The 25,334-nt window shown below is 40.6% G+C and overlaps 1 protein-coding gene across 4 annotated transcripts in view; it reads right to left on the bottom strand.

The window, feature by feature from the left end:
- The window catches only part of CSNK1A1 (casein kinase 1 alpha 1), a 34,793-nt gene extending 9,685 nt beyond the window's left edge, over positions 1-25,108 (bottom strand). For 2 of the 4 annotated variants that reach the window (XM_054079338.1, XM_009571665.2), the window contains exons 1-8: positions 24,605-25,108; positions 23,864-23,970; positions 12,380-12,506; positions 10,584-10,682; positions 8,150-8,233; positions 4,703-4,842; positions 1,608-1,686; positions 508-582 (exon numbers count right to left, since the gene is read on the bottom strand). In XM_054079338.1, the coding sequence (XP_053935313.1) occupies positions 508-582; positions 1,608-1,686; positions 4,703-4,842; positions 8,150-8,233; positions 10,584-10,682; positions 12,380-12,506; positions 23,864-23,970; positions 24,605-24,727 (834 nt within the window). In that variant the 5' untranslated portion in view covers positions 24,728-25,108. The remainder of the gene's footprint in view (positions 1-507; positions 583-1,607; positions 1,687-4,702; positions 4,843-8,149; positions 8,234-10,583; positions 10,683-12,379; positions 12,507-23,863; positions 23,971-24,604) is intronic. The other 2 variants (XM_009571664.2, XM_009571666.2) reach the window with 2 other exon arrangements.
- Positions 25,109-25,334: the final 226 nt, after the last annotated feature.

The raw sequence follows: 25,334 nt of genomic DNA, 5'->3' as shown, positions 1-25,334 counted from the left end.
ATAAGACCCAAAGGACAGCATTGGAAAAATATCCTTCTGTGACATGGCTTTAAAGATCATTTGACATCCAATTCCACTTCAGCCTCTATTTGAGACACAGAGGAGAATCAGAATAATCTTGAAGAGAAGTAAACAACTATATACAGGCAACTATACAGCTCTATCTTGGTTTTGTTTATCCAAGAGGGCACAGGTAGAACTCTCACTGTAGAAGCTGAACAAATGAACAAGCTGCAGCTATAAGAGCTGGACAGCTTGCACAACCAGTCACCAAAAACTGGAATGACGGTGGTGTGAACTACGCCAAGAAACAGCAGCCAGTGCCTGCCCTGTTACACTCACTGACAAACTTGTTGGGTGGCCAAACAAGGCGCCCATGACTGCCAGAGAAGTATTATTCAGCAGCAAATGCCATATGAGACTATCTAATATACTGGCTCTAGTTTTAAAAAACAAGAAACAAAAGATCTTCTATTTCACAGTATGACATCATTTGGAAACTCTTACCTTACACAAAACCTCAACAGGAGTGGACATTTTCTTTTCACTAATCTTTTCATACTTTTGCTTCTTTGTTGCAGCCTGTGGAACGTGTAGGTCATAATATAAGAGATATTGTGCAACACTAGATTAATAAGGACAGCAGCAAAAAAAATGACAAAAATCCTTTGGTCAACCGTAAGTATTTTATGTGAAATCTCCAAGTCCCACACACTTATTGCAAAGAGAATGAAGGTCAATCTGGTATTAAGATTTGGACACAGTTTAATACCATTTGTTGCAGTCTAATGCTTCCATCACATGGCACAACTCGTGTAGTTCTAGCTGCTGCTTTTGTCCATTAAACAGACCAGACCTGCATTTCCATTTGCCAAAGTTCTATTAATTCCCACTCAGTACCTCATTCAAGGCTGCCTGCGTGTTTCAGCAAGCAGCCATTACGTTCATTTGCAGCTCAAGAGTTCCAGCATTTCACAAGCTGCTTGCCTTTTTAGAAAAACTTGCAGCTGCAACACCATTTGAATTACACAACTTGCACAGAGGAAGAAAAACAATTAAAACATGAAAACAAATCACTGAAGGCTATATAACAGAAGTAAGAAATGTTTGCCATGCTTGTACTTGGCTACTATACATGATAATACTTGAAACAAGTCTGCTGCAGTTGAAACAAGTCTGCAGCAGCTAGTAATCAGTCACATCACAAACTGGGCTGAAGATACCACTGAAGCTGAACTTGCTGAACTTGCTCAACTTGCTACGCAAGAGATTATTTCCATGCTCTCTACAACAATTCAAAAAGCAACTAACAATGTTATTTTCTACTTCCCAAAGAGGGCCTCAGCCTACAACAAGACAATAATAATTTGCAAAGATGACATAAGCTATTGTTTGGTATAAATTTTAAGAGTCAAACAATACACATTTTGCCTGCTGCACAAGCAGCAGAAAGAACCTTTCTATAAATATCATGGGTTGGGAAAAGCTGCTTTGTACAACTGAAGTTAAAACATTGTATACAACCACCCATCCAGAGCAGCAGGCAGAAGCGCAATACCCAAACATAAAATAAAATGGGAAAGGAGGGGGAAGGCAACATAATCTACCTTTAATCCTTGCCAAGGCAGACTGGTTCTGTTAAAGTACATCAATACATAGCCTAGAGACTCCATGTCATCCCGACGACTGGGGAAACAAGAAAAACACAATGAATTACAAGTTTTGGCATTTGGACACAAAAACTTTGATAAATGAAGAAAGAAACATTAAAACTTTCCCATTTAATTCAATACATTGGACAGAAACTAAAGTTTTAGCTGCAGGGACCACACAATGCATTGTAAGAGATGCACCTGACATTAACACTAACTTAAGGAAGATTTTTCTCTGAACCTTGACTTATTCTGGTACCAATATTCAACATTTAGCACCAAAAGGGCAATATTCCTTTCTTTAATCACCTCTTATGAAACCTGAATTGCCTCTGTGATTTTTACTTAGAACGGCACATCCATCAACACAAAAAGTGCCCTTGTTTTCTTCCCAGAATAAGTCTGTTTCTCAGCAGCTACAGACCTCCAAAGATTTCTATCCTTCGTCTTCTGAGAATTTGCACACAAACTCATTTAAAAGGCTTCAAATATTTTCTGTAGTGCACATGCTCCAGATCCACACTTCAGCCACACAAATACCATCAGACTTTGCTACAGAGTTTTCATGATTACTAAGGCTAGTACAGTTCACTGAAGTGGAAAAAATGCTCCATGATTATTTTCCTCTTGGCAAAGTTGCCTCTTCCCAGTTGTGGCAGAATCAGATTTTTCCTCTGAATGCCCCTCTGCAGCTGACATCCATTTAACAGAAAAATAACTTATTTTTCTCCTCCCAGCTGCCTTATCAAGACAGCCTGACAGGTACTGCTGCTGCTTTGCCACCCAGGGAGATCTGCAAGAAAAGTATTTAAATGTTGGCAGAAAAGACAACACACCTACTACTCCCACAAGGGAGTAAAAGGCTGAGAGCAGTATTGCAAACAGGATTACACGTATGGGTGAAGGTAAAACGGCTCCCTTTAAGTGAGAACAAGAACTTGGACAGATCTACCTCCACATCTTGGTATCAGAGGAAGACTTGTAGGTGATGCTTTATGTTATAGCCAAGCCATACAAACACTAATAATCACCGGAACAGCTTGCCTGTCACACATTTAACTTGCGTTCCAGCTCTCCGACCCTTTGGGAAACCAGTTCAGGGAGCTATCCCAGAAGAAAACCAGCTTGGCTCCCTAAACCATTTCACCACAAGGACAAAATGCTCTGGCTGTGCCCAGGAGTCAGGGGAAGGGAAGATTGGTTCATTCTTCTTGACAGCAGCTAGCTATGAGGTCATCTCAGCTGTAACATAAAACCACAGCTGAAGACGGAGGGGTGAAAAATGATACAAAGACCACAAATTCCAGCCTGCAAAACTTGTTAAATGTATTAGAATTGCAAATTTTAATTAACAGGATTCAATGAGCTGGTATGGGGTCATGACAAAGTTACATTTTCCAAGAAGGTAGGGGTTAATTCAGAAGCAATAAAGGGATCAGTAGCTTCCATCCCCTATCCAGTTCTTTGCTTTAGTGTTTAATTTCATTATTTCATAGTAGTAAACATTTAGTTCTGTAAGTCTGTAAAGGATATATTGCACCTGAGCATACACTGATAAAAGTGATTTTCAGGATTTGGAAAGCAGGACGATACTCTCCATTACTAAACCAAGAAATGGATAACATTGCAAACAGCTCCTCAAGAACAGCTGTCATTACACACAGGAAAACATGCTCTGCAACTGAAGTAAAGGATAGCACTAAAAATTCTTTGGTAGGCTTCAGGACTGGTTTATGCTGATTACAGGAATATAGTATTTGTTTCCCCTCACTGCTGGCTTGATCTAGCCAGTTTCATAGCTTGTAGAACACATCAAGCTACATTTTTAACTACACTAGAAATCCCATATCCAGCAGAATTGTATACCTCCAGCTAAACTCAAAAGCTACAGTCCCTTGCAGTTCCCGCCCTTTCACTGTAAGGTCCTAGCACAACTACTCCCTTACAAGAATGGCAATAGGCACAAGATGTACTTCAGAAATTACCTCTGCCCCTTACCCTATCCATCTGATCCACATGTCAAGTAGGCTTAAATAATGACACTAACACAAACCCCCTTCCTAAGGAAATCAAAGCAAAGAGGAAACATGGAGCATTTTAAAGCACCAAATATTTATATGCTCTGCTGAAGTCTACCACTAGAAATTGTCATTCCCATCTTGATTAAATGGAAGGCCAGAGGCACAGACATTCATGGAAGTTTTAACTATGTCTAAGTGACCTCAGCACTATGCAGTAAAAACATACTACGGCACATAACACATTACAATATCTTGGCATACAGGTAAGAAAGAGAGACATTGCTTTATATCTCATGAGTACCTAACATACACTTTCAAGCAACTGAAATTGCTATCTTCACTGGATAACTAAGATACTGTAGTAGCAATATGCTTTTGATCCATACGATAAAAAAAGTGTCTGTTGATTACGCAAAGCTCAAACAGATAAATACAAATAAAAACATATACATGTGTACATATACACAGAGAGCCACAACTATAGTCATGTATAAAAGAAACCAAAATACAGTGTGAGTGAAGCAGAGGACCTTTAAGTCTTTCTTGCAGACAAAAAGCATAAAGAGCAGTTTAACTTGAAGAGGGAAAGAGAAAAAATGGGACACACAGCTTTAGAATACCCTTTCTGGCTAGAGAATTGCATCTCAAACCAGGCAACAGTGGCATCAACAGGTATCAACACAATGAGAAAAGTGGTTTATTACAGTGTCACATATTTTATTTGTGATGGTCCTCTGACAGATCCCTGTGAAAGTACAGCTCATCCTTTCAAAAAGAAAAAAAACAGCATGCAGACCCTCGACTTCATGCCTGCAAGACTTAAGACTATCTTCAAGAAATAAGGTGCGTGGATTTTTCTCCCTTACCTTTGTATAGGCAAAGTAAAAAAGAACAGCATTTGCAAAGCGATATATATATATATACACACACACACTTATCCATACAAAATCAGTTCAGACACTTCAGAAACTTACAAATAACATCATCTTGCAGCCTCCAAAAGCACAGCAGTAATCTCCTTGAACTCACCTCTGCTCAATGCCAAGATGTGCATTGATACTGGCATATCGAGCTGTGCCAGTGAGATTTTTGTCTTCTCTGTATGGTATGTGTTGTCTTGTCCTGTTGTCCCGGTACTTTTTGGCCAAACCAAAGTCAATAAGGAATAACTTAAAAGAAAAATGAAAATAGATTATATTCCTATACAACACAAGGGATCCCCAACCTCTTTCACTAGGTGTTAGCTATGTTTTATGACATCCACACAATGTAACAGCCTATAGTTAAAAAGAAGCAAAGTAACAGTGCAGAGTCGCAACTAGCTCTAACTAGCCAGTTCTGAAACTTAACAGTGAATTAGTTCAAGCCTTTTCTCAATCCAGTGGAATAGATTAGATTGTGCTATTCAACATCTGCAGCTCAGTTCTACAATTATCCTAGGTTACTATAGTACTTTGTATCACATTAGCTCAAAAACTAGAGTGCACAATTTAGGAAGGAAACCTGTGCGAAAGCACACTTCACAAATCCCCACTCACACCAGAGCAGTTTACACATACAGAGAGTTAATGGCAGCCCAGCATCTTAATGCAAATGACGCACATCCTGCTTTCTTCTGTGTTTCATAAAGAACACTGGCCATTCTGCAGAGCATGAGGCCAAAACCTTCAACAGCAAACAAGATACCTGGTTTTCAGTTATATGCTCGTGTTAAGTGTACCACACGACTATCACAGCAGCCTGATACGCTTGCTGACGGTATTAATACACCCAGGAAGCTAGGGTCTAGAACATGGAACCCAATTTAGGCTTCTAATAAGCAGGCTTGCCTAGTGATTTGGTATTTAACAACTGAGTGTGTACTAACTAGCCTACTAAGAAACAGCCTATCTACAAAAGTTAATAGAGACTGTACCTTCTCACGAGAAAATTTCAGTACTAGGCAAAAAACGCGGAGGTAGAAGTACACAAGGAACACTTCTAATTCTAGCAATCAGTCTTCAAGCTACAAATCATCAGGATGAACCCGACTCCAGTGCTGGATTAATGCTACAGGTACTACAACTACAGATTAAGTGAGTGTAAGAGAAAAGTAACTTGGGTGGGGCAGGGAAATGATGGAAAGAAGATAAAGTTCCAGAAATTCTCAGTAAAAACCTATTCAGTATCACCTTAAAGGCGATTCCAGAACAGAAGACACTGCTTTAAATGCAAACAAATGCTGGAGACCGATATGCAGGTATACCTGCATTCAAGACTGAATCAAACAGCCACTGGCACACTGGAAGTGCTATGAATGATAACATGACACTTGACATGAAAGTATCCAAGATACTGAGAGCTTGAATTGCATGGTAGGCATGCTTTACAAATCTGGTTGAAGGACATCATCTACCTATAGTAGCCCAGACAGGAAAAAACAAAAGCTAAAATCCTTTTAAACCACTGATGTTGGGGCAGAAAACAGAGTTGAAGTCTTGCCATGATTTACATGGAACCACAAAATACATCAGTTCTATGGTTGCTGTTCTAGTTAAAGTCACCCTGAAAGTCCAGAATGCTTTGAGCAAGAGGACATAAACCCAAGTTTTTAAATCAACTACACTGGTCAGACAGTTCAGGAATGCAGGGGGTCTCTGCTGCACCCATCACAGCTACCACTAGAGGTAGTGATTCACTTAGTCAGCATGGACATGTTCTCCACCTACCAGGAAATGAGCCATTCTGATACTAAACACTTAAAGCAGACAGTACAAGCTTCTATGTGATTATTAAAGTGCAAATGCACCTTTCCCAAAAGCAAAGCCTGAGCCCAAATTCAATCCCTTACTTTCTGATTAAAGCTCTATGAACTGAAGACAAGTCTCAGCTGTATTGTTTCCAACAGCTACTTTTGCAGGGCCTTTGCCCATTATTTTAAGCAAAATACTATGCCTTGGGAAGGAGGGAAAACCAAACGCTACATACATCAGTCAGAATATTTTCACTGCACACTTACTTAAAAACGCTTTAAACAATTAAGTCTTCACATGCTTTCTGTAATCCTGGGGATTTTAAATGTCAATTAATGGTACAAAAGGACAAAAATCACAGCTCATAAATCAAAACAGTTAACACTGGAAGTGTGCTTCTAATACAGAAGTAGCTGGTGTCTAGCCTTGTTTAGCATCAACTTGGTAAGACTACTTCATTCAAGAGTTATAACAGTAAACGATGCTCTTCTTTCACAAGCTCTTGGTATTATGTCTGAACAAGGTAATTCTGTATTTTCAAGAGATACAGGTTGAACCTCAAAAATAGCAGAGGAATCAGTTCAGCAACACAAACCTGTTTTATGCTATTTAAGTAACTGCACATCATTTTATGACAAAAATTTCTCTGGGGAAGTTTACTCTGTTCATGAGCTTAGGCTCATTCTGTATTTCCTGTTGCAGGTGGGTGGAAGGCAAAAGAGAAAGTTCATCTTGCAAAGCATTAAACTTGGAAGATTTGGATGAGCACAGAAAGTACTGATGCCAGCCAGCAGGAACACAGACGTATTCCAACAGATAACCTCATACCACCTTAACTCTGCCTGTAGCACAATCAGCAGGAAACTGGAGAAGTAGGGCAAGATTTTTGCCAAGAGCAACTGGAGAAGCAGATCAAAGTCTCTGCCTCAACTGATAAGAAAGTTTCACAAGAAGGCAACAGCTGCCTGTCAGATTGGGTACAGCAGCCAGCTGCCTGGGATCTAATACATGAAGACTAGCATCATGAAAAGCTACGGACTGATTCTATGGCCAAACTCCTAAGCTACGATTCATATTCAGCAGTTTCCAGCTGTCCTGCTACAGACTGGCACATGTCTTCGCTCTCACCAATTCATCTTCTCTTAGGAGTCAGGAAGACTACATTTAACACTAAGATAAGCTCATGCTTCTCCAAAACACAGCTTGTTGGAGTAATTTCATTTTATAAGCACAATGGATTAAAAAAAAAGTAACAGAGTCTCCATTACACATTTGTAAAGGTTCTTGAACGAAAGCTGCAAGGGAATGAGTCTGGCTGAAGCGATAACAGAACTTCACGTGCATTCAAGGACACTGCAGGAACCCTGCAGGAGGCAAGCAGACAGCCCTAGGCAGAAACCCTGCTATTTCACTAGGATAGCATGTCTATCCTTCAACACATTCAGATTACTTTTGCGTTTTGAAACTCAAGTGCAAAACCTGCTTCTGCATCCGAAATCAAGCACGTACATTTAGCCCTTTTTAATATCAAGTTTAGAAATAATTCCACCATTTAAACAAGCGCCACAGGGAAACATCTTAGTAATGTTACATGTTTGCCAAGTATGTCTGAATAATGCCAACATAAGAGGTGCTTTTGCAAGGTCTACATTCTCCAGAGGAAAAAAAAAAAAAACAAAAACAAAACAAAAAAAATAAAGCACATGAATTTGGGGTTGAGGTTGGAATAGGAGACAGTTCAGACCTGGTTTAATCCTGAGAAAGATGGGTCCTGAGAAGTACTAACAGTCATGCTTCTTTTCCTCTTCCCCACTGGAGATTCTAAACACTGAACAAACAATAGAGGGTGGCAGTGCATCAAACAGTATTGCTTACATTGCAACAATGGCCGGCGCAGACAGGCAACACCGAGGCGTTTGAGAAAGAACAGGGTAGCCAAATGCCATCCTTCTTCCACCAAGCACTGTAGTTTTTGAAAAGCTTTATATGCTCATTTTAATTTTTTAAATTTTCTTTTGCCAAGGAGAAAATTTGAAAGGTGTGACAAAGTAAATTTCAACTGTGAGCCGCTCCAAAATGGCACTGCCTTGACCAGGGGTAGCAATGGTGACATTTGGCTCTACTAAAAAAGGAAATGGAAGTTTTGCTTACAAAAGCATCCTTTGGTTCCACAAACTGCCCTTCCCCCAAAAGACATTTAGAAAAAATAAATCTTCAGTAAGGAAGAGGTAGAAGGCATTTAGTCACCTTAAAGTTTATTTTCATAAGCATGCAGGGCTTATTTCTAGCAGAGCTGAAAATTCATCTTTTAAGGTGGGAGCAAAATTTCTCCCAAACACCAAATTGAAATTTGAAAAAAGCCAATTTTTAATTTATTTAATTTTTTTAGTATAACTGACAGGAAGCTACTGGAACAAGATTACCATGCTACGCTAGTCTTTGTGGCCGATTTTCTCTAAGCTATGTGTAGTAATCTCTATAAACCCCAAACTGCACTTAGTTACAAAAAGAAACAAAATAAACACTGCATGGTGGCAAGTGTCCTCTGAAGCACTTGGTTCAGAGCTGAAAGAGCCCATTCCTCATTTTGCTCAATTAAACCTATCAATTTGGATTCCTCTCAAAAACTACCTCCCTGATCTCTAAAATCCTACAACAGCGATGAAGCCCACGCCACAGAGTGTTTACCACCACAATACTGGGTGGCTCCCTAACTCATCTACTAATGCAGGAAAATACATAATGGTTAACAGGCAATTTTGTTTTTCATTTCAGCTGATGCAAATCTAATGTGTTCCTCCACTAACATAAGCACAGCAACATTTTCTAGGCCATTAATCCACATCAAGATGACACAGAGTGCAGCACTGCCAACCTAGCATGACTGTGCACAAGTACAGAAAAATGGCCCAAAAAGAACAATTGTAAATCAGAAACTAAAACTAGGAAAAAAAATAAAGTTATACTCTAAGTAATGCTGGAAAATTAAGGAGCCTAACTGCTTGACACAGCAGAGGAAAATAGAGCTCTACAGAGTGAAGTATGAAACTTGGGAACAAGCGAAGTTTAACAACAACAGGATTACACAAAAACTGCCTTTCAGCTGGACTTAGAAGCTTTTTCAGCAATGGTTGTATCTAAACATTCAGTGCACTGCACCTCTTCAGACAAGAGCTGTTACCTCATGTTAATCAAGCTTTCCCCTTCTAATGTTCACGGCCCTGACGTTGGCATTCATACAGGCAAACAAAGGTAAACATTTTAAACAATAGCCATGCCTAAACAGATGAGGCGTTCTCTGATGGCATATAGAGAAGATAAGTGGGAATCTTGCTTCCAATAAACAGCTTGATTACGTACATTTGTCCTGAAGTTAATTTCTATTAAGTAGCATGCTTAATGCATTGCCAATGCTGCCTGTCTGCCCGAGCTCGACACACAAATTGCAGGATTAAGCATTATTTCACTCAAGAGAACTAAAAATAAAAACCAGTTTTCTTCTATATAAGGTTTTCAACGGGAAACATGCACTTCTGACTACAGTTACCCATCCAAGCAAGTGCGACAACCTCAGCCCGCCCACACAAATGAATTGAGAGCAGTTTTTTGTTGTACAACATATTCAGGTACTCTACAACTTTAGTTTTCTATGAACATATTTGCATAAATCAATTTATTGATAAAACAGATTAATCCACATGTTGGCTGTTAGTTGTATCCACAGTTCTGATGGCTGAGAAGTTCACTTTAACAGTCTGCCACTGCAAGATTTAATGCCCTGATGACGGGTAGGTCAGCAGCTCCCACGTTGGCACGAATTCTTTGGAAGTCAGCCTCAAAGCCAAATGTAAGATTTGGCTTTATCATTGAGGACAAAAGTTCTATTACAACAGTTATCCTGATAATGAAACTCCACCATTGAAGAAAGTACATAAGTGTTCTCTAGGGTTAGTTTAACATCTTGTTGCAAGATGATTCCTAGGCTTGCAATTAGGGGTAGGTCACAGACCTGCATGTGCATGCCACTGCATTTAGAAGTGGACATGGAGAAATCCAGGTTCTCACCAAAGAATCATAGTTTAGCACCCAAAATATGAATTTTAGCAATGAGTTTTAGAAAACTTGTGCAGCTTTAGTCAAGCAACATAGCCATTTTAAATAAAGAGCATTAGACTAACCTTATTACAGTGACGCCCAATACCCATTAGGAAGTTATCTGGTTTAATGTCTCTGTGTATAAAATTCTTTGTGTGCACATATTCAATTCTACTGATCATCTGTAAAAAAAAAAAAGCAACAATAAAACAGGTAAGATTTCAATGAGAGCAATACAATTCACTTAAACCTCCAATGAAAGCATATTACCTTCCTCTAACACTTCAAGTTCCTATATTTGTTTAATGAAAACCAAGAAGGTGAGGACATTATGATGTTCAAATAAATTTATATTTATTTTAAATGTTAGAATTTCATAACTTTGGTCAGGAAATACTTGAAGCTATTTTTCAGATGGTCAAATTTATGCACTATCTATAGTGTCCCATTAAAGAGTAATTTCTTTTTCTTACTTCAAACAAAGGTTTCTATACCTATCACAACAAAATTTTAAATCTCATTCCCACCCCCATCCCAGTTATTCATTCTCATCTGGTCACTCATTCATCATCAAGTGTCACTCTTCCAGGTAACAGTCTTCACAGAGCAAGTAACAACTTGATCGTGGTCCATATGGCCACATCTAGTCTACCGTGGTCCAGGAGCAACAGTCAGCAATGAAGACTCAGAGAAACACTGGCACATCTGCATCATCATGTACAGTCAGGAGATTTCCTGTGCGTGAGATCACAGCACAAGTGTTTGTGGTACAGCCTTCCAGCCTCTAAACCACTTTTCACAGTCTTTAGTGAGTTGAACTGTTACAACATTAAGCCCTTGACAGCTGTTCTACTGGACTATGACCTAAAAGCCAGTTCTGTGCACTGATACACATCCTGCCTATTGTTTCCCAGATGAAAACTAATTAGCATTTAACACCCAAAGGAATACCGCATGAAAACCATACAGATTCTCTGGATACCCTGTAACACCCAGATTCCAGCTAACTGAGCAGGCAAATGGCTTGTTAAAGCAAGCACAACACTCAAGGCAGCTGAGAATAGGGACAGCTGACCTTGTCTCCGTACAAATGCCGTGAGCTTTTTTGGCCAAGAGCCTGGGATTCTACAAGCATATGGCTAAGTGACAACTTGGTACTAACATCACTTACGTAACATTAGATGAAATTTAAACCACCATTGAAAATTTAACTCAAACTCTTACTGCCTTTCAAGTAGCTGAAGACAACAAGAAATAAAGACAGCTGGCCATTTCAAACTCTCTACTCATGGCCAAGTTGAAAAAACATCAGTTGCTACAAAGACTTAACAGACCTCAGTTTTAGAGGCCTTGTTTTAAGTTTGAGGCAGAGTGGCATCTCCACTAACAATTTTGAGAACTGTCTTTAAGCATTGCTACAAACAAATCAGTATCGATTAGTCCATGGTCTGGTACCAGAAGTTACAGGAGGTTGCAAGTGCTCAGTGACATTCAATAAGAACAGACCTGTCACCACAGCTGGCCAACATGTAACATGTTTCCGTTCAATCATATGAACCATAACTGGAGGCTGTTTCAGACATTGTAACACCAACCTCATCACCGATACTGGGAGTTAATCCACTCATACTAGTCTCAGTACTTTGAGGTTGCACTTGTTAGATCAGCAGCAAGGAGTTGGTATCCGCACTGCCCTCTACTACAAGCCTACAGCAATTTTGTCTGACACAGAAGCCAATATTATTTTACTCCTGTACAGATTCAGTGTTCACTTAGGAATATATAATACTGCACAACACATTATTTAACCCACTTAGAGAATGACGTTGCACAAATACTTTGGGGTTTTCAACTTCCTCACAGTAGGACTTGCACATACCTGGTCTGCTAACATAAGTACTGTTTTCATCGTAAACCTGCGAGAACAGAAGTTGAATAGGTCTTCGAGGCTGGGACCAAGAAGATCCATGACTAGAACATTGTAGTCCTTTTCTTGACCATACCACCTGCAACAAAGAAAATTACTCAGCATTAGCAGGAATCCTAATGTATCCCAGGATATCATTAGCCCTCTTGGCTGCCAGGGCACACTGCTGGCTAATGTTCAATCTTGAAAGCTAACTAAACACTAAGGCTAGTAGTGTCTTATTTCTCCTGGAAGCAATGTGCAAGGACAAACCAGAATACAAAAGTTGGCAAGTGCATATGCACACATTTAGTTTTCCATTAAGAGGAAACACTACTACACTTCAGCAGCAACTGAAATACAAACACAAAAGATCAAAATGCAATCAAAGCAGAAGCCATGACATGTCAATATAGCGAGATGCGTGTACGAAGTCTGAACTGAAACATTTGTAGGACACCTTACACTCCCATCATTGTTTCCTGCATTATTTAACTTCACAGAAGCATCTTTAAACGATTTAGGCTTTGTTTTCAGCCATGACTTCTCTGGACAGACTAAAGCAGCTCATGCAGTTAACTAATATATTACCTCTTTGTTCATTTATCCAATTTTAACAAATGGCGAACAAGTTCTACTGTCCTATTAAGTAGAAGGAAAAGGCTCTTCACAGGATTCTCAGCATCACAAAGCGATGCTTAAGTGCCAAGACAGCAAAAATACAGATGCGTCACTATCTTAATCACAACCAAACAGTCTGTGATAACCACCTTTAAGTGGCAAATTTATCAATTCAGAGAAAGAAAAAAATAAACGTTACTAATGCTGTGAGGACAAGCAGGCAGCCTTCCATGCATCTTTTCCTTACAATCCACGGCTAGCATTGCCATCATGGTACTGTCCTATGTTACCTGCAACTGGGGGAAAGAGTATTACACCACCTAAGCTGCCTGAGACCACTTGGAGTCACACCCTTCACTTCTGCAAATCTCAGCTGTGAGTTTCTGTACTTCAAACAGGCATTGAAAGACAGAACATGAACATCCTTCTCTACAGTCCTTCTGTACATTCCTGATACCTAGTTAAGTGAAAGGTGTGTGTGAAAAATTGTTTATGAAGCTGTGCCAGTACCTCACTATAAAGATTCAATGTCTTTTTCATCAGAAGGCTACATTTTGCCTTTGCCAGGCACCCAAGTCCTTATAACAAGGACCTAGAACCTATCGTCAGTGCATAAGGTACTGACCAGCTCTCTCCTGGAGGAGTCTTGAAGCTTCCAAGAACAGTGGTGCAGACAAGACACCAAGAATACAGTCCATAAGAGGATGCAGATTAAAAAAGTACCAAGATTCAGCTCAAACTCAGTAGTAGCTGGGACTTAAAGAGCCACAACAACATTTTATTTCCACTTTAGGCAATGACTCCAGGAGACTAATGCATCCTTGTCTGGAAAATAGTTACCACTAATACCGTCAACAAATTCCTTGATACTCATAGTATTCCAAGCTTAGCCAGGATAGTCAAGTAAAATATTTACAAAACCATAGAGAAAAGAGTCTATATTTGGATTTGTTTCAGGAACTACTGGCCTGTACCTTCACACTGTCAGGATTCTAGAAGAAACCATATACTTTTATCAAATTTAAGACAAGGCATTACAAAGATATATAGAATGTGGATCATATTCTTTGTTTCACAGGTCAGTCTAGGACCTTTATTCATTCCCTACATGAAGGGGGATACAGAAAATACGAATTTTGAATGCAGTCATTCAAATGAAATGACAACAAAACAGTGGTCATCCAACGTGTTAATGATCATATCAATACCCTAAGTACTTATTTAGCAGTTTTTCCATTCTAAAAATTCAATGCATGTACTATGATGTACTACAAACCAGCTTCAGTTCAAGAATTATCAACCGTGCCTGTAACTCTGCTTCTTGTTTCCTATCAAAGTCACCTATGCAAATGGTTGAGTAGTTTTGGCAAGGCCCTATTAACAACTCCACAGGTCATAATAGGGAAATGAAACATTACAGACATCTACAGTAATGAATCCTAGACCAAATGACCTGCCTTGTTATTCTGTCACATGAAATACAGGTTTATTGTGAAAAAGTAAGCAATGAGTTGAATTGAAGCATTCTAAGGAATAAATCAAGACCTAGATGAAGTATGATATTCTCCAAGAATTGGAAGTCCAATTCAGATGCTGAGTGTAACTGTTGAGTACAGTAATGGTTCAGTGCCCAAGAGACTGCAGTATAAGGAAAAGGATCAAAGATCAGTCTTCAACTAAGAAAATTTAGTTACAGAACCAGAAAAACAGTGAAGCTGATGAAACAGAAGCCTATCCTGGGAGCTATAGTTTAAAAAGCATCTGGTTCCTCTGTAGGGATCTCTTCTTCCCAAGTGCACTAATTCAGGTTGATTGCACAACCTCTATTTGGCCTACTTCTACATAGGCACAAGAAAATTTTGATCTCCTGACCATTTTGCACTGGTGGAAGCAGAATTGAGTCTGCAAGACAAAGAAATAAGATGGCGCCTCTTATCATTTCATTTTCATGCATACCTGCCTGTAATTCCTTACTGAAGACTGCTCCTTCTATTCATTTCACTACTGGCAACCCAAACTCCTGCTAGGGTACTGGAGTAACTTGTGCTCTATTTACTTTGCTAACACTGCAAGTAAGTTTTCATTTCCCTTGGAACACTTCCAGGGAAAACAGGATTAAGAGGTAAGGCTACATCACATCCATTCAAAGTCTAGTAGCTGCACCACTCCTGGCAGCTCCGAGTAAAAATGTTAGAAGTCTTGGCTCTCCTTAGGAAACTTGGGATATTACGATACATAGAGCTTGGCAAGTACTCTGTACTCCCATATTTACATAGTCACTGTAAGATGGCATATAAGCACATATCTTGGGTAAGTACAAATTCAGAGCACTTTGGAATGCAAATTATAACGCTACTGCACAAAGGTACAAAACAATGTGGCAATAAAGTAGGGATCTGGATCAACAATGAAACTTGGAGTAAAATAGTAATATGAAGGAATGATCCATACAAAGCCCGGGGCAACTTAGATGACACTAGCATCTAAGAATACAAGGTCCCACATGTCTGCCAGAGCTCCATGAACTTTAAAGCACACATGCTCTCTCATACTAAAGTTAAGGAAGTAACAGCAGCAATACATTTTAAGCAGGAAGAGTTTTGAATAGGAGTAGAAAGTGGGAGCAAAAGATTTAACCACAACAGTTCATTTTGGGTGGGTAATGACTTGGTTACACCATGTCAAAAAGAAAATCTAAATTATAAGACTAGGAAGCCTTGTTATTTCTCTAATTCATTCCCACAATGCTGTATGTCTCACAAGGACATATTTCCCAAACAGGGAATTTTACTGCTGTAGCACAGGTCCATTTATACCTACTAATGCCAAACCCCACACACAACGTACAGAGTATTTTCAGTTTTCCCGAAGAACAGCAGATTATCCTATTGAAAACTATACGAAAGAGTAATATAATATTATTATGAAGAGCTAAGTCATCCTTGATTAGGCAGTATAACACTAACATTCAATACAGCTGTTAAGAAGCCTAGTCCATAGGCAAGCTGTAAGGTGTGCCCAAGCTCACACATGCATGAAAATGCTTTGTCACTCTCCCCTGCCTCATCTGTTTAAAGCTACAGATCAAATTACTACAGATCCATTAGAATACAGTAAATATCCTTTATGAAGCTTTTCATCAAAGCATGGTTGAAAATGGAACACAGTGACCTTAACTTGACTTCAGTGACTTGTAGGAATTGAAAGACCAAGACTTAGCACATCAAGTTTCCAAATTGTGTGGTTTAGCAGCCCCAGTATGTGCACAGCTGACGTCTTGCAAGATCTTGCATTCCAATATCCCCATCTCTATGCTGAACAACTAAGTTACAAGACACAGCGGTGTGAAAGCATTTGGATCCCAAGGCCCATACAGTACAGTAAGTAGAATAATAGAGCACGCGATAAGTGAATGCTTCCTTGAACTGTTGTGGGTTGGGTTTTTTAATTCCCTTGATCAACCTTGAGACAAGCAAGCTTAAGTACTGATGGACATCTAGCACTTAGTAGCACATACTATAGTCAGGTCTACCCAAACTCACAATCCTTTTCCATTTTCAGAGCTGCATCTTTCAAAAGTTGTGTGATGTCTATATCAGCAATCGCATATTTCCTAAATAATGTCAATGACAAAATAAACATTTAAGAAAACATCTGTTAATAGCTTAGACTTCTTTTCTTAACTGAGAAACCATTTAATTTGGTTATCAGAATATTCTCTTCACATCCAGTGTCTTTTCGTCCGAAAGGGTCAAATTGATGTAGGACAGTTAAGAGTATTCCCTTCCAACTGTATTCCATTTCTGCAAGTACTAAGTCATTCATACCAGAGCCTCTGAACTAGGCATTAGTCAGATGATGTGACTAAAGAAGAAAGAGACCTCCCAATAATCATATAGCTCTAGTATCCGGCATCACAGAAAGCTAATAAGCAATCCTAACCACTGGACTAGGCACTCTACAACAGAAACTGCTAAGCAACCTGCATCAATGCCTAAGGCACCCACACGCAAGACCCGTCACCAACATTCAGGACAGGAAATTCGAATCAGGACAGGGACAGAAGAAGAGACTTCAAGAAAGATGGGAAGGTAGTGACAAGAGGACTGTAAGAGCCAGAAGGTTCTTAAAAAAAGAAATAAATGGGAGCTGACTGGCTATGGGTACAAGCATTTATCTTTAGGCACAGGCACAGAAGCTCACTCTCTCCAACGAGAGATCATGAGCACTGCCGTGCTAGTCTAGAAAGTTTTAACATTGCACCTGACCGATTCACAGAAAGAACAGCATAGCGTCTAAAATGAGTGCAGGATTCAGACCAAAGCAGTCCCTCTGGTCCCATGTTCTAGACTTCTCAGTACACATCATCTGACAAATAATGGTTCAGCCAAATTGGGAAGCATATTCTGACTGTAAAAATATATTAATTTGAGTCTTAATAGATACCAAAGCAACACACAAGAAAGGCTATCTATCCTCATAAGACTCATGTCTAAATTCTCACATATTTTATATTTGTAGTTGATCTCCCTTGAAGATGAAAAAGCACTTCTTTGCTGTTAGTCAGCTAGGAGTAATATAAATGAACCTAACATAACGTGGCATGACTGAAATACTGAAGTGGAATATTTAGCAGATGTCACCTAACATTAGTTGCCATGGTGAGTACGAATTAGGCCACCCAAGTACTAAATAAAGAAACAGCAATGAACACCGTACTCTATGAAGTTAGACAGACTCTATAAATAAAATTCTCTATCATTTTTTGTACAGTTATGAGAGAAATATGAATGCATGAGGTATGCCAATGCAACTCATCTCCCGAGCAATAGTCATTTCACCTGCAGAGTGTTACGTTGCATACATACGAGGCCCAACAAAAAAACGAGACTGTTCCTGTAACTCTTTATTTAAGAAATTTAAAAAATCAACTATAATCACCTTCAAAAGAGTTCCCTTCTGAGCTGACACAGCTGTGTGCGATGCTGCCAACATTTAAAGCAATTCCACAGACTGTTTTCCAAAAGCCTGTTGAGGATCTCCATTGTTTTTTGCTTTTACATCTTCTACGGACAAAAAAAATCTGTTCCTTTGAACACCGACTAGGTCTTTGGGATCTCTTCACCATGAGCCTCTGTCAATAACTGAAAAGTTCCTATCACTGATTTCTTCAGTTTCCCAAGAAAGCTGATGTTAAGTGACTGTTCCCTCTTGCACACTGACATTTTCTGATTTAGGGTAAGAAAACGACTCTATTTCAACAGGTGTCTACTCACAGTGAGTAAAGCAATGGAGCTGAGCCTTGCCTTACTGTGACAGGTTAGAACATGCTCCACAACCATCTCTGTCTCTCCCTTCCCACTCTTGGTTCCTGAGGTGCAGGGTTAGTCTTGGGGTTTGAGTGTCGAACCTCGTATTTCCACACAGCTGACTTGCTGTTTTGCTAGCTGTGCAATGAGAGGTACATTAACACCTGGTAGGAAGTGAGGTGAACAGAAGGTTCTTTCACAAACATCAGAAAGCTCAGTTCAGTTGAGAAGTTAAGCCATTAATCCACAGCAGGTACAGGAAACACTGCTGAAAAAAAAAAAGTGTTTCAGTAGCACCTCTGCTGATCACCCACTCCACAGGAGAGTAACAAGTGAACTGAAACTGCACCTTCCTGCAACTGATTCTGCAAAGGCTGAGCAAGGAGAAAAAATTAAAAACCAAAAGGCACAGCCTCCTTTGTTTTCAAACTATGGTCTCTCTTGGATGCTTCAAGAGCCCACAAAGACCCATTAAGACAAAGTTAAAATTGTTATAAAATATAAAATTGCTTTTGTTTAAAGACACTCATTCTTTGAGGTATTAAAAGACTAGCCTTCAATTTTATTTTGAGCTACCAGAACAAGAGGCTTCCTCTTATCTACTAAAGTGGTTCTGCCCTTCAGCATGCAGCCTCAAGTAATAACAGAACATTAATTAATAGGAGACTGTATTGCTAAAAACTTCCTCCTCATTACCTGCAAACCTGGATCAAAGTACAAGTCTTGCCAATAAAAAATAGACAGAAAACTTTTCAGACTTTATCCGACTACCAGTTTTAGGTTTCAAGGTTTTTTTGTTGTTGTTGGAGGAAAGCAATAGGGGCTTGTTTTTTGTTTGTGGATTTGGTAGATATTTTTCTGGTGGTGTTTTGGGGTGGTGGTGGGTTTCTTGGGCGTTTTAATGCTGCAGGAAGCATTTTAAAACACAGGTCCTGGAGAGGTGTCTTTACAGATCTTTAAGCTCAGTTTAAAGAGATCAAAATTTCACATGCCAAACGAAAAATCCATTGTGAGCACCCTAAAATCACCAACTTCGAGCACATTTTTCTATTACATGTATCACTTTGAGGAATAATACAGGCAGAGCTTGTTATTAACAGTTTATCGACCACATGGCAGTACACAACTAGAAGAACAAACTGTAGATGCTTTAATATTTTGCCAGAAGCTTTAAAATATGCTCCACTATTTAGATCGCATAGCGATACATGAATGGCAATTATGAATTTCAACATCAAAATATTTTGCAAGAACTTGTTCAGAAATGTAAGGATTTACTCCTTCAGTTTGCAAGAGCATGTTACAAAAAAAAAAAATCACATCACTAAGTCAGTAGCTTTTGGTTTTTAAAATTAAAAATTACTCAAATATCACCTTGATTATCCTCACATGCAGTACGGTATCTCTTTGGCTTCACCCACACACGAATACATACAATATCTGTTTCACATTCACTAGGAAGAGGGCTCCTGACCTTAAGTGCAACACTTCTAATAGATCATCAATAGTCACAGATGGCTCCAGCACAGCCTCTCCATTCCAAACTGACAGTAACAAAACCAAGCTATCCTCCCACAATACTGCCACGAAAAAACCTTGTATGTATGTAAAGGTAATCTTTGTAAAGGATATGAACAATAATTGATAAACACCATAACTAGTAAAAATCAAGAGTGGCTGTCAGATGATTTGAACAAATGCTTTTGTCAAGAGTGCTTTACCAGAGTTACACTACAAACAAAACACACAAAAGCACCAAACGCACTCTGCTGCATTCCTCCAAGCCTGAACCAAGAATTTAGGAACAAGGGTAGACAGTCCAAACTAATAGGATCAGTGCCCAGTTAACAAGATTACAGCTAAAAATGCTTTGCCACTGAAAAAGAGAGGAAAAAAGAAAGGACAGCTGACGGATGAGAACAATGAGAATAAGCCCAGCAGAATATTGTGGACTTTGCATTGTGTCCTAAAGGCAGATCAGATTGTTAGTGTTAAGCATGGTTCAAGAGCCTTTTGTGAAAAATGAGGGTAATAATTAACCAAAATTTGTGAATTAAGAACATACCATAGCATAAGTTGCAGAGAATTTATGTAAGGTTTTGTGAAACTCCAGAGACAAGTTCAAACGTTAAGCCAAAAGGTTTGCAAGTCTAAAAGGATTTACAAAATTCTGAGAATAAAATAGCAAAAACTGTGGTTGGGATGTCTTTATGTGCAAAGTGTTCTGTCACAACGACACCACTAAGGCCCCCTGTTTGCTCTCCACAACAAATAGAGGCTCTCAGTTTATCCCACAGAAGCATTAGTAAAAAACGTCAAACTTGATTTTGCTCATTAGCTCTCTTCCAATCAGCCAGAAAGGCCATCAAATCAACATTAAAGGCTATAAAAAAAATTGCTGGTTTCTATTTAATTACAGTGGCACTCCATATATGCTATATTATAATTACTAAGTTTGCTATCATATCTAGAGGGAAGAATTCAGCTTTGGGAACAAGTGCCCAAAATGAATGAGCAATCCATACCTCACCTATTATTTCAGCCTTGTGAGTCAAAGAACCACAGCAGACCACTTTAGTAAGGCAAAGCCACACAATGCTGCTTCTAGTAAGTGTTCGTGGCCACTGTGTTACTTAAGTAGACGAAAAGTAGAGAACAAGTCCCTCATTCTTAAATGAGGAATGCAAGATTATATGCCTGTTCCCCAGATGTGTAGCACTAAGATAAAAATGCTGCTGAGGCCAGCTTACACAGCATGACAATAAGAAAAAACTTAGCGAGTCCTTCATTTCCTATCAAACGTTCTGTTCCTATCAAATGTGCTCTTGTTTAAAGGTGTCCCATTACAGAATTTAAAAAAATATATTGAAAGATTTTCCTTCAACTTGATTCATCCTTCTAAGAAAACTAAGCCAAGAACAGCCTATTCTGACTTGACAGTATGCCATTATAAAACAATGTGTATTATCAATTACACACGCAAAGTGACCTAAGTACAAAGTCACACATTCCCCCAGCTTAGTTCCTGCCAAAAAAGCCTGTCAGAAAAGCTTAGATTGTCTGAAATAATACGCACAGTAATCTCACTTTGGTCCTAGTCTTTGTAATCGCTTATTCAAAGACATATCCTTGTTAAGCACCTCAGAGATACATCTCATTTGGTAGGTCAAGTCCTCCCCCTGGAGATTCGAGTACCACCAATGCTACTTGTACTAAATTCATCATACTTTAATATTTGTCACAAGAACTCTACAGAATATCCTGCTCAGCTTCCTCTTAAAGTGGATTAAAAACTATAAGAGTACTATTTTAGAATTCTTTAAGCATCACCAGACACCACGATGACAACTACTAACCAAAGCCTGAGCAAAGAACCTGTAGAGTAGCATCTGGTACAGACAAACATTTAAAATTCACGCTGCTTCTGAAGACAAAAAAAAGCTATTTCCAGAAGTTTTCCAAAAGGCACTTTTCTAAAAATAAGTACTACTGATATTAACACTGGGAGAACCTGAAAGCGAACAACTTTAAGACTCACTGAGATTATTAAATAGATCACATCTTTAGCACAACGAGCCTATGAATCAAGGTGAGTTGTTTGGAGTATTGCCTCAGTTGTCCTTTCTTATTCAGCTTCTTGTAAACTTGTATTATTTTAGGGAGGGGAAGGGAGGAGGAAGGAAGTGTGTTAAAGAAAGGCTGTAGCTTCCCTGTGCTGGTGAGACTTCTAAGCCACAGTCACTGGTTATACAGAAAAAAAGTCATATACAAGAATGTCAAAGACTCGGGGAAAAAAAAATTAAAGATGGCTGCTGCAATTGAAGCCAGAACCAAATTTCTCAATATGCAAGATGACTTATAGTATTCCAACTTTAAATAAAACACTCATAGGGCATTCTAACCAAATCCAAAAATTTACTTTTACACAGTAGTTCACTTCTGTGACATGGAGTTGAAAAATTTGCAACTTAGGCCCCATTATAGCAGCAAACATTTCTTTACTTTTTAAAAAAATAGCTCAAGAATGCCTGCTTTTCCAGCTGCGTGAAAAAACACCTGACATTCGCTTGCTTTGGCTGTTTTCCCAGTTATCCTTGTTTTAGCAGGTAAGTATACTGTGGTAGCTTTCCAAAATGCAATTTTTGTTCTTCCAGTTGTGAAATAAAGGTACCCATTAACAGGCGGAAACTAATCTAAAATAAGGAATAAATCTGTTCTCACACAAGCAACTCCGTTTAAGCTGCAAGTACTCCACTTAATTCAGATACGCTTATTCTGTTCCTGCAAAAGGCTGTACTGAATGAGGACAGATGGCCAAAACACTGTGTCCTCCACTCTATAGCTCCAGCTCACATTCAGGACTACAGCCAGTTGTGTTCAGAGCTGGAAGGTGGGGGAGGGCAGCTATTAACCTCAGAAATGCAGACTCGTTTTAGGTTTTGCCAAAATTAATACACGATCCAGAACAAGTCATCATCATGACCTTACAAAAGACCCTACAGGCCAGTAGTGATATAGATGCACATACAACAAAGTCCAAGAAGGGTTAACAAATTAAAACAGAATCCACAGTCTGACCCAATATCTAAACTGAAATGGTTCTGTAGCTCAAGGAGCAAAATTCCTTCCCGCCATACTGGAAACATAATACTAACTTTGAAAACAATTATAACAAAGTTTAAAAAAAGAACAACAATTTGTACAAAGTCCTTCTGGAGAAAACTGAAGTTCCATTGAATTCATTCTGATGCACAGATCGGTAGTTGGGAACCAACTCAGTACAACACCTCAAGAGAAATAACTCTGGAGTCTGCTGCACCCACGATTTACTTCCAGATCAGGCCACTACTAAAAATTACTGAAAGTTTCGGACAGAACACGAAACAAGGAAGCTGTGTAAGGAGCGACTGGGAGGGATTAATCTGGGCACTTTTAACTGTACGGAAATCCTAGTGACGCATCTGTTGCGGGTAACAGAAAGGGGCTGCCATTTCATTCCCGAGTGAGGTTCTCTGCAGTCTCAAGCCTCGCAGCACATAACTATGAAAGGAAAAGAGACATGCCTGAGCACGTCCCTTGTCCCAACACGAGAAGGGGGAGGGTTAATCACGTCCATCCGCCATTTTCTGAGCGGAGGAGGAAGACATATTGGAACAAAAAAAAAAAAAAAAAAAAAGCAACAAAAGAAAGCAGCCATTTCCAGTGCCGGCTAAAAACTCTCAGCCTGATCCAGAACATCGGCTCTCACTGGAACAGTCTCACACACTTTGTTGCCATCGAAAGAATTTCTCACAGCTCAGGAACAGCATGAAGATCTCGCTTTCAAGGCACAGCATGTACAGATCAAAAACGACAGCGGGGCCGGTGGGGAAGACAGCCAACTAGCTGCAGAGCTCGAAATGGAACATTTCCCACCTCCCAAACAGCACAATCCCTCCCAGATAAACCTCATTTTAACGGTAGTGTCCTGCCCCACACCTAGCACTAAAAAAAAGCCACTGTACTGGCATATATCAGTGATTCCTACCGTATATGTGGGATGCCAACTCCTCCCTGCAGAATCTTGTACAGTTTGCTTTCATACAGCAGCTGGGGATGTCTAGCCTTCTGAGATTCCAACTTTACAGCAACTTCCTATAGTGAGAGGGAACAGGGAGTCAGAGCAGAGCGTCCACCACGCACAGCCTTCCCACTGAGGTTTAAGGGGCACAGCACTTCAATATCCCCCACACATCCCTGCTGAAAATGCTTTGAGGAATAAATTTTTTTTAAGCTCCTGGTGCTCAATGTCTTCAAATAAAATCCACATGGTGACGATTTGTACGTAAACGTCCATCCCAGGTCATGAAATTGAGCTGGAGATGTAAAGTCTTCAGATCCATGTAAGTGAGGAAGAGCGTACGTGGGTGTTTCTTCTTTACAGCTCAGAACCGTGAGGGGGAAGAAAGAAAAAAACACCACCAGGAGAAAAAAAAACCAAAAACCTGAAAACAGGGGATCTTCCTTGTTTCTATTCCTGTTGATGAATGTGAGGTAAAGCGTTCCCCGGGTGGGAGAGAGAAGATAGATAGAGGGCGGGTGGGAGAAGGGAGACAGGCGGAAGAGGAACGACTTTGGCCGCACACAGAACACAAAGCAGGCTTTCCCCCCGCGATGTCCCCCTGCCAGGGGAGGCAGCAGCGGGGCAGGGTCACCCTCGAGTCTCCGGTTCCCCCACCCGAGGGGCGGGAGGTTCCGCGCCGCGAGGGCGAGTGCGAGCCGCCCTTACCTCTCCGTTGGTGATGTTGATGGCCAGGTAGATGTCCCCGAAGGAGCCCGACCCTATCTTGCGCACCAGTTTGTATTTGCCTCCAACAATGAACTCGGCCTTGGAGCCGCTGCTGCTCGCCATGGCGAGGGGCGGCCGCGGGGCCCGCTCGGCGGGACAAAGAGGGCTCTACCGCCGCCCCGGCCGAGGGGAAACGGGCAGGGGAGGGAGAGGAAAAGAGAGGAGAGGGGGAGGCAGAACCAGGGGGGCCGAACTCGGCTCCAGCCGGGCCCCTCCGGGGCGGCGCTCGGCTCCCAGCGCCCTCCCGAAAAACCGAGGGGGCGTTCGGCGAGGCGCGGCGAGGGCAGGGAAGGGGGGAGAGGGGAACGCGAAGCCCGCTGGCGCCGCCGGCTGCCGGCGGTCCGTCACTCGGCCGCCGCCATCTTGTCTACGCCACGGCTCCCGCGGATACAAAATGCCCCCAGCCCGCGGCCGCCGCTTCTTCACCGCGCGGGGCGCGCTGGGAGCGGGGCGGGGTGCCCGCCGCGCATGCGCAGCACAGGCCACACCCCCCTGTTGCCGATCACAGTGCGCCTGCGCCCGATGCCGCGCTGGAGGGCGGGGAGCGGGCGGTGCTACGCTCTGTGCGCATGCGCGCACACAGCCCGCTCCCCTCAAAGCCAATGACCGGGGGCTCGGCGCATGCTGTCTATGCGCACGCGCAGTACTCGAACCGAGGCCGGGCGGAAGG

This window comes from Cuculus canorus, chromosome 14 (assembly GCF_017976375.1).
Source record: "Cuculus canorus isolate bCucCan1 chromosome 14, bCucCan1.pri, whole genome shotgun sequence".
Taxonomy (NCBI): Eukaryota; Metazoa; Chordata; class Aves; order Cuculiformes; family Cuculidae; genus Cuculus; species Cuculus canorus.
This window is presented reverse-complemented; position numbering and strand designations above follow the sequence as displayed.